This window comes from Ictalurus punctatus, chromosome 1, assembly GCF_001660625.3.
Source record: "Ictalurus punctatus breed USDA103 chromosome 1, Coco_2.0, whole genome shotgun sequence".
In the NCBI taxonomy this organism is placed as follows: domain Eukaryota; kingdom Metazoa; phylum Chordata; class Actinopteri; order Siluriformes; family Ictaluridae; genus Ictalurus; species Ictalurus punctatus.
Window position 1 is genome coordinate 17,083,752 of NC_030416.2, and position 10,166 is coordinate 17,093,917.

The window sequence follows — 10,166 nt, forward strand, 5'->3', positions numbered from 1 at the left end:
GAACCCTGGATAATGATAGATAATGCTAATACTAATACTGATTGTAAAATCTAACATACTAAGAAGAATACATCCAAAATGTGAAAAATTCTAATGCATTTATGGGTTTGCTGTAATTGTCATGGTCTCCATTGATGCCCCTTGTATCCATCAAATTTCTGAGCAGCATCTTATTGTTTTAGTGCCCAGCTATGAATAATGTTCCTCAGTAGACCCACACTTCTAGCACAGTTCAGGAAGATGTCCCTGAGATCTGTTATCCACACAGGTCAGTGGTTTGGGACAGCGCTCAGAGTTGGCACACAGTACAGTCACCAGGAAGGAGGGTTCAAATGGCATGAGTGTGCTATATGGCTCAGAGTCACAGGTTGCCTATGAAGAAAGAAGTGCAACAGAGTTAATTCTGTTGGTTGAAAAAAAAACTTGGCTGAAGCACACAGGCCAGTGCATTAATATGGTTTTAATTGGTATGACCTAATAGGGGTTTGGTCTCCAGAAGCCTACCTGCATGAATGAGGCAAGAAACAGCTGAATGTGAGAGAGTCCTGACACGGTGGTGTCACCCGAATGCCTCCGCAAACTCTTATTATATGACTGCAAGAAAACCAAATGATAAAGAAGGAAAACAGGCATTAAAGAAATTGGGAAACAACATAAAATATGTAAGGGATAATCCACGCATAGGTGTGCATTACAGGATTTTAATGCACAATGAGGAGGAAAGTAATGCACACCTAGCTGTGGATTATTCCACTTATACCATGGTCACTTGACAGGCTGACAAGTTAAAGCTGTCATTGATGTTTGCAGTGCAAAATTTGACTGAACAGATAAAAATAATGGTTAATTTTTGTTTGTTATTTCATATATGGGTCATTTGAATTAAAATTTTACCTCTAAATAACACACAGAAATAAAGTAGTGCGATAAGATTATATTTATTTGAATGAATTATAATACATAGTTATTAAAGAGAGAGAGAGAGAGAGAGAGAGAGAGAGAGAGAGAGAGTTTGTGCATGCACGAATTACCTGTATCTGTGCCACGTATAATGAAGCTGTGAGTTTAACTATGTACTATGGTACTATTTAACTGTACTATGGTTACAGTTGTTTATTGGCAGCACATTACTTTAGAACGGTGATTAAACTGACCTGAATTACCTGTGGTACATACGGTATTAACACACCTTCCAGCCAATCAGAATCGACTATTCAGACCGACCATGGTATAAAATATAATAATTAATAAAAGACTACTGTAGAAATTAGGGTTTATAAAAGCTAAAGTACACATGTGAAATTGTTGTCCTGGGGCAGCTCATTTCAGGAGGGCTTCAGAACACGCAGCATAGACCAAGGTTTTTTGTTTGTTTGTTTGTTTTTACAGCTGAAGATACACACACCAGTAAAGTGCACACACTTACCAGTAGAGCCACCTGAAGGGCTGAGAACTGCACCCACACCTCCTGCTTCTGGGATGTAGAGAGAGAGGAAGTTCCCTTCTGTGCTGTGAGATAGTGTGACCACACACATTCACTCTCCCCCTCAGCACTCTCTGATTGAGATAAGACTAGAGAAGAGACAGATGTTATATAAACTGTATATAAACATGCACACACACAAACACACTAACACATGCATATAGGCATGTAACAGGGTGACATACTATCAGGCAACAGCAGATGCAGGAGGTCTTTTGCAAGTAAGGTCCCCAACATCCCATAGTTGATAGCTCTAGAAAAAAGAGAAACATGGTCACTTATCAGTTTCATGTTGTACTCATACCACAGCTGTAAAAATGTATAAAATGTGGCCTACTTTAAGTGTATAAACAATGTGTAGACATTTTGACAATGAATAACGTTATGTGCATTCCATTTAAAGTCACCTTTGAACCTTATATAATAAAATATATGCGATATGAGAGAACACTAACAATGCCTAGCTTTATTTTTTTATTAAATGGGGTTTAGGGTATAATTCTGTGTATAATTTCGTAGACATGTAGGTATGTGCATGTAAGTACATATAATTATAATAGATAATTTTTCTCTTTTTAGAGGCATGTTTCTAGTCCCTGGACGACAAAAAAAAAAATCAGTCACATCCACCGATAGCAGCCTAATGATTAGTGTCAGTAGGTGGCACACCTGGACGGATGTAGTTTGTCAGTTTGTCAGTTGTTGGCCAGACTCTGAGGCTGACTGTTGTGCTTCATGTTTATACACAACACAACACAGACACTGCCATATTCCAGGATGACAACTGTAGGGTGCATAGGGCCAAATCTGTTCATGAATTGCTCAGTGAGCATAATAGAATACTGAGACACTTTGACTGGCCTGAAAAATCTACGCAATTCAATACCATAGGAAACTATGTGGGATTGTTTGGAATAGCAAATGAAACATCAGTAGGCTCCAAAAACTCAAGCTGACTTACACACTCAATTTGACAAGGTAGTTGCATTCTGACCTGACAGGACTGTGCTGTTATTAAGGTGAGGGGAGGCATAACCAAGTATTAGGAAAGAAATGGTATTATTATTTGTTGTTGTTGTTGTTGTTATGGTTGTTGTTGTAGAACTAATTGTAGATTTATAGAAATAGAATGTTCTCTAGTTAGTTTTAAACTTCTGTGACCCCATCCTGGTTTAACAATGTGATAAATACCTGGGATATGAGGAATGAAACTGTGGTGGCACAAACATTCCAACTGGGATGATGATGTCATTACCAGAGAAAAATGGATGGAGAGACAAACTAGAAGACATAGAGAAGTGAAGGCTGATCACAGTACACAATTAACATGCTCAACAAATAAAATAAAATTATTCATGGGGACCCATACATATGATAATAAGAAACATATAACAAAGTGGTGAAGGGAAAAGCACTCACACATAGGGATGTGGAGTGTGAGAGAGCAGTCTGCTCCTTATCCTCTGGTGAAGAAGAAGCATCTGTAGGTAGTTGGAGAAATAGATCTTCTCACTCATAATCACCTAGTGCAAGAGGGAGGTACAGTTCAGTATACTCTGTGGAAAAATGATTTTTAATATACAAAATGATTTATAAATATAGTGCCATACAATAATGTGAAATTGTAAATGCAAATGTTTTTATTTATGTTATTAATACCTCTCCAAAATGCTCATCAAGTCTCAGCTGACTGAAGAAGTCATTGTTAGTGGAGAGTCTTGGTGTGTGAGAATTAATCTGAAAGAGAAACACTAAATCTGTTACATCTGCAGCGACATTTGTCCAGAGATGTCATTGGAGGTATATGAGTGCTTTTTACCTTTTACCTTATTCAAAACTAATTCCCGTGTGTCCTCATTCTGCCAGTTTATGTTGGATATTTTGGTCTTGAAGGAGTAGTATATATCACTGATCAGCTTTTCAGCCTAGCAAGTGAAGAGGAATTGTAAGACTAATGGTGAATGATTAGGAACATTGTAATTAATATAACAATTTAGTTGAAAGTATCTACATTGGGCTTTTATAGCATATTCATAAGCATTGCATGTTATAAATGTTATAAAGCAATATTTATGTAAGGACTTATGCAATGTAAATAACATTATAATTTTATAATTATGAAAATAGTTTATGTAAGGATTATGACAAAATATGACAAAGGTTTATATGAAGTTTATTGCTTGTCTTTACCGTTCAGTATAGATTAGAGAGGAGTTATCATGATAGGTTGACTGTTTAATACAGATTTTGTTTCTTTTATTTGTCTTTAAAGTTATTATTGTAGTCTGTACTAGCAGCACATAGGCCAAATGCCAGCCAAATGAATGAATGTAATGCCTTTAACTAAACGGCATTGATTAGTTTTTCATTAATAACACTGTTATGAAACACTATATATATTTTCAGCAACTTTCTTAAACTCTCATAGTTGTTTTCAGTAAAAGCAAATGAACAACTATTAGAAGAATAAAAAAAAAACTATGGTAATATTAAACGTCCTCTAATGATAATACTTTCGTGCAAAGACAATTCACAGAACACTTTTAAAGATCACCTTGTAATAAGTCTTTCATAAATTCTCCAGTATTGGTTTATAAATTATTTATGCAATTCTCAAGTGTTATAAATGCCTATGGAGTTACCTTTAAAAAAAAATACCAATAAATGAATAGTTTGCATATTTTTTAAAAACCTGGTGAGATACAGTGTAACCCATTGTACATACAGTATGTGTATGATGACTATAACTGTAAGATATCAAACAATCAGCCGTCCATCCATCCATCCATCCATCCATCCATTTGACTATTCATGCATTCTTCCATCCATCTGTTCATACAACCATCCATCTGTCTATCTGTCCATCCATCCATCCATCTGTCCATTCATCCTCCCAGGATGCGTACATGATTTGTCTATTCATATATTTATTATAACAGTATATCCTATATTTATATCCATTGGCCCACATGTACATTCATTGGTCCAACCCTCTTTCTAACTATCTCTCCATCCATCCATAAATCCATCCATCCATCCATTATTTGTAATATTCTGACTTATATATCTTTATTTGTCATACCTCTTCACCAGCATAATGGTCTTTGACCAAATGACTCATCAAAGTGTCAAAACCTTTCACCGTCTGCAGTACACAGTGTCTCCAACGTGGCACATCCTTAAGTAGCACAAACGTCCAGTTAATCCAATTCATTCAACAACTTTAAGAAATATTAAAAATGAGTAAATTTAAACACAGACACATCAAATTAATACACACCTCATTTTCATTGTCAATTGCAATAGAGAAGTTTTTCATGGTCTGCGTGAATTTGGTGTGCAGAGCAGGCATAAGTGTTTGCAGAAGATTCATGATCATAAAAGTTTGGAGAGGATGACTGCAAACGAAAAGACATACATACATACAGATAATTACTTGAACTGTCGCAGCAATACTTTTATTAAAGCTGATGTGAAAGTATATGCTAAATATTAAAATAACTGACTGTGAATATGATCTACCTGTTTATCTGCTTGTGTTTAAGCCTCCATTGGCTAATTATCTGTGACATGTAGATGATATAAGGTTGATTATGCAATAACACAAAATCTGACTTGCTGACAGGAAGAGGATGGAAGGTAGCCTGGAGACAGCTGAGCCAATCAATAGAAGGGGCCAGTTTCTAAAAAAAGAGAGAGAACTTTTCTGAGTGAATGCATGACACAAACACACACACACACACACACTCACACACACACACACACACACGCTCGCACGCAACACACACACACACACACACACATTCTTACTTCCCTGTCACACAGTAACCTATAAATTGTCTGACTGATAACAAATACCCACTTGTAATTCCTGGATGGTGATTCGATGGTACAGGAGTTTCTGGTTGAGTCGGTAGGAAAGAGGTGAAGTGTTTGTAACTAGAGTTGAACTCAGAGACATATACAAGCCACAATGCTGAGTACTGCTACTGAAGGAAACATTCAACAGAGTCAAAAGCTGCCTACAGGATGCGAAGAATGGACGCAGAGACTGAAAAGAGAGAAGAAAAAATACAAGATGACCAATTAACTATCATTATACTATGAAGATCATGCTTATAGCTCTCATAAAGTTTACATAATTTTTTTTGTACACCATGTAAGCTTTTTATTTTTCTTTGTCAACTTGAAAACGTCAAATTATGTTCAGTTGTACCTGCGAGTTGAATTTGGTTCTCTTTGTCTGGTTGTTCCACTCAGTAGGGAACTGAAAGTCCGGTTGATCAATCTGCAGAAATCCCAGTGTTTCACAAAGAAGGTTAAAATGCTTTTTGGACACTTTTTTAAACACTAATTCTAACATTACAACATTACATAGCTATACCGCTGAATATTTAAAAGAATGTACTGAAGATTATTCCCAAGATTGACCCTGCTGAGATCATACTCACTACCCCAGCTTAATGTTTAATTAATTAAGGATGCTCCATTTGCTTAATAATGCTTAATTAGTTCTATTTAAAAGGTAAATGCAAAACTAGTTAAGGAAAGCATGTGTAAATTTAAGCCAAAGGTGTACAGTCTTATCTGCTAAGGGCTAATCAGGTGAAAGGATAGTACAGTATAGACTATTCCTTTCTAAAAAGGCTTATAGATGCAACGTAAAAAGTTTGGAACTATTTAAAGTTTGGAATTTATTTGTTTGAATGTACCTGTATGTAGTTCTGGCTCTCATTGCGGTCAGGGCCCACATACACGTTAAAGAAAGGAAAGGTGTTGTACTGCGACATCAGCAGAGCCAGAGTGGAGTTCAACTCAGGCTGAGTCCAGTGCTCAGAACCAGGCCAGCCACCCAGCTACAAACAAACACAGACTGCTTTATTTAGCGCTATCCAACAAGTGATCCAACTGTGATCCTATATTCATAAACAACATGTAGTAAATGACTTTCTTCCTAAGTGGTGTTAAAGTTGGAAAGGTGGAAAGAATACAAGAATACAAGGGCAAGCATAAAATGCCAAAAGGCCTTATTAGCCATTTGAAATCATCATAAATCTACAATGTGGCTGTATGTGTGTGTGTGTGTGTGTGTGTGAGAGAGAGAGATCATTTGTGTATATACCTGCTGAATTAGCGTTTGGGCATGAAATATGCTCTCATTCAATGTAGTGTTAGGCCTCATGCAGGTGTTATAGAAGGTCTGTGCTTTCTGTGCTGCACTGGTAACATTCCTATTGGGAGACTCTAATCATGCAGAGACCAAAGATTCAAATATAAGTTTTAAATATAACCTCATGTATATTTCCAGTTTAGATCTAGTGCATATGCAGGTAATTGTCTTTATATATTCCTTACTTATATGCTTAGTGTGTATTAGAATTCTATGACTGCAGAACAAAATACTACATTCTACTGTACATACTAAATATTTCTAAATACTACTCAGATAAACCCTACATCATGATAAATCTATAATTAATGAAAAATGATCATCATTAATATACATTCAGTCCTATTACCGAGCAACATCACAACTTACAACGTTAATGTCCTGTACAGTGATAGAAATATACAAAGTCTGTGTCATACCCAGAATCTCTTGTATTGCTAGGAGCAAAGCTGTCTGTCTGTCAGGTAATCTGTCATCTCTTTTACTTTCAGTGTCGAACCCTCTCTGCACTATCCTTCTCATCTCGTCTGTTCTGGTGACATTATGGGAGTTGATCTTGCCTCCGTATCTCCTTCTGCTCTTGGGTGACATTTCTGCTTTACAATTAAACAGAAAGTAATCACAGGGTCGAGAAAAAGGATCCATGACTGCAGAGAAGCGTTCTGCTACTCTCATGCATGCTGGAGAGAGACAGGGAAGAGGGTCTAGAGGGAGAAAGAAATGTGGGGTGAGATGAAAAAATTAAAGGATAGAAAGGAAAGACCAGTCACCATAGACATTACACTAGATTTTGTTGTTTGATGCAGCATCTTGTTACCTTGAGTGTTTCGAGTGTCTTCTTGCAGGAAGTAGTACCCCAACCCCATGACTGTACCAATGATACAGGAGGCAAGACAAAACTGAAAAAACAGGAGCCCAAACCACTGGTTCTTGACCAATGACTGTGATTCCTGAGACTGAACCCGTTCTTGGGGGAGCTGAAGACATTCCTGGACAAGCATCAGAAATGAGTATCAAACATTTAGTCTTATGCCGCAGTGCTGTTGAATTCTTTGAACCTGATTGGTCAGTAGGTGTTGATTAATGTACTGTAACACCACAACTCTGACAATCGTTCAGGCTGTGAAGAAAATGACAGGTTACTACATTTTTTAGGTTTTTTTTTTTATTTATTTATTTTTTTTTTTTTACAGTGTATCATTTCTATAGTGAGGGCTAATTTACAGGGATTTGAATGGCTGATCTGCCACATTAACCCAATTATTATAATACATGGATTAACATTTATTAGCACTTTGTAATAGAGATGTAGCTGTTCCTTTAAAATTTCCATTATATGAAACTCAGAGGACAGAGGACTTTGCACTTTTTAAATTTTTTTTTTTTTTTTTTTTTTTTTACCAGTTTTGCAGTAACATAACCTTTTGTTTGTGTGTGTGTATGTGTGTGTGTGTTAATAACATCAACAAGAGAGTTGGGGGAATGAGTGTTTCTAGAATTATACCAAAAGGGAAAACAGGAACAATCTTGTTTTGCTAACAATAGCTATACTCAGCAAAAAAAGAAGCGTCCCTTTTTCAGGAGACTGTATTTTAAAGATAATTTTGTAAAATCTAAATAAGCTTTACAGATCTTTATTGGAAAGGGCTTAAACGATGTTTTTCATGCTTGTTCAATGAACCATAAACAATTATTGCAAATGCACCTGTGGAACAGTCCTTAAGATACTAAGTTTACAGGCGGTATTCAATTAAGGTCACAGTTATAATAACTAGGACACTAGATAAACCTTTCTACCGACTCTGAAAAACACCAGAAGAAAGATGCCTAGGTTTCCTGCTCACCTGCATGAACATGCCATAGACCTGCTGCAGGGAGGCATGAGGACTGAAGATGTGTTCAGAGAAATAAACTGCAATGTCTGTAATGTAAGATGCCTAAGACGGTGCTACAGGGTGATAGGAAGGACAGCTGACCGTCCTTGCAGTGGAAAATTACATGTAACCATGTGTTCCCCCCCCAGATGTTATTGAGAACTTGTCGAATCCCCTGTAGTACATAAAGCAGCTGGTGGCCAGACACACCACATACTGACTGTTACTTTTAGTATTGACCCCCACTTTGTTGAGGGACTCACTATTCCATTTCTGTTCGTCAAACGTCTGTGAAACTTGTTCAGTTTATGTCTCAGATGTTGAATCTTTTATATTAATAAAACAAAAATTTACACACGTTAAGAAATTTGCAGGAAATAAAAGCAGTTGAACGTGAGAGGACATTTTTTTTTGCCGAGTATAGAAACAGATTAAAAATTACGACTATGTTGACATTCATCAACAACTTAAAACTGTAATTGCTGTACATTTGCTGAGATATAAGAGGAATAAAACACTGCTGGGCGATCTGTTATAAGAAAACAATCAACTTTGCGGTAGGCGCATATACCACCCAACTTTTTTTATATAGAAAGTTGCAAGCACATCAAAAGCAGATGATTCCTTTCTGTAGCAATAATTCAGACATAGCAGGAGTCACTCAAAAACACTTTGTATGAAAGAGCACAGAGAAAACGCTTACATTTTGCACACTTTAAGTAACGAACATCTGACAGATTATAAAACTTGAGCTATCTTGAAGATTTCGGTAATCTGCCAACAGACTGCACATAACACGGCCTGCATACTTATTATATGCCAAAGGAAGTGAAAATCCATTTGAACTGAAACCATTTCTCTCAGTGATAGCATAATAGCATTGTTGTAAGGCTAGAATATTTGTTGATTTCTAGCTGTACCTGCTGAGCCGATGAGTTTTGGGTCATCTTGTTCTTTTCATTTGTTTTCAAAGGCCTTTCATTCGAACTCCTTCTCCATCAGCATCCAGCTCATATCTGAGCCCCCCTCTATCTCGTCCTCAATCAGATCAGTCATTCATGACACTTACTCCTCCCACATTTACATTCTGATAAAAGCCAGTGTACATGCCTCGTTCACTGCGTCATACTAACTGGCTGTCTGTATAAACCTCCTGTGTGTTTCAGACATGTTTATTTTACTTAGATTGAGTATCTGAATTTGACTTCAAAAAGTATTAACTTTTTATTTACAGAAAACAACACCTCAGATGCCTTTAGTAAATATAAATGTTATTTTATAGGATTTGTAGTCAGTCACTCAGGCTGCATTAAAAGAGACAAACACACGCACGTGTGCCAGCACTCTGTTATCAGTGGACTGAGAGGCTGGAGTGGGCCGATAGGGTGAGAAGACGCATCTATGACGTGCCTCCACGTCACACACTGCGTGGGAAGGAGCACGTTTGACTGTCACATGCCAACATACATTTAATAGACACAAAGTCTAAGAGACAGCCATTAAACATTTAGACAAGAGAAAATGTTTTTAAAAAATTGTGAAGTCTAGAAATTACATTTCATTACAGCCACAAAAAAAAGAGTGAATTTCTCTTGAGGAAAGTAATAACTTTTGCTATTTTTTTCTTTTTATATAAAAT

The 10,166-nt window shown here is 36.7% G+C and overlaps 1 protein-coding gene across 1 annotated transcript; it reads right to left on the minus strand.

Annotated features, from left to right (window-relative positions):
* Positions 1-79: 79 nt before the first annotated feature.
* On the minus strand, positions 80-10,084 carry kel (Kell metallo-endopeptidase (Kell blood group)). The gene is made up of 18 exons (XM_017473279.3): positions 9,448-10,084; positions 7,471-7,642; positions 7,073-7,357; positions 6,606-6,727; positions 6,196-6,339; positions 5,700-5,771; positions 5,346-5,534; positions 5,006-5,166; positions 4,764-4,881; positions 4,566-4,661; positions 3,310-3,408; positions 3,143-3,220; positions 2,903-3,006; positions 2,675-2,764; positions 1,669-1,736; positions 1,427-1,572; positions 505-594; positions 80-372 (listed from the first exon to the last, which is right to left on the minus strand). The coding sequence occupies exons 1-18, from the start codon at positions 9,472-9,474 to the stop codon at positions 223-225; spliced, it is 2,211 nt and encodes a 736-aa protein (XP_017328768.1). The 5' UTR covers positions 9,475-10,084; the 3' UTR covers positions 80-222.
* Between the last annotated feature and the right edge of the window lie 82 nt (positions 10,085-10,166).

Bases quoted from the DNA above. Each gene is read 5' to 3' on its own strand.
- kel (XM_017473279.3), bottom strand. From the start codon at position 9,474: ATGACCCAAAACTCATCGGCTCAGCAG. The intron at 6,340-6,605 runs GTATATACACAA...GTTTGTTTGTAG, and splicing joins CCCAAACGCTAATTCAGCAG to CTGGGTGGCTGGCCTGGTTC. The intron at 3,221-3,309 runs GTAAAAGGTAAA...TTTCTCTTTCAG, and splicing joins GGGAATTAGTTTTGAATAAG to ATTAATTCTCACACACCAAG.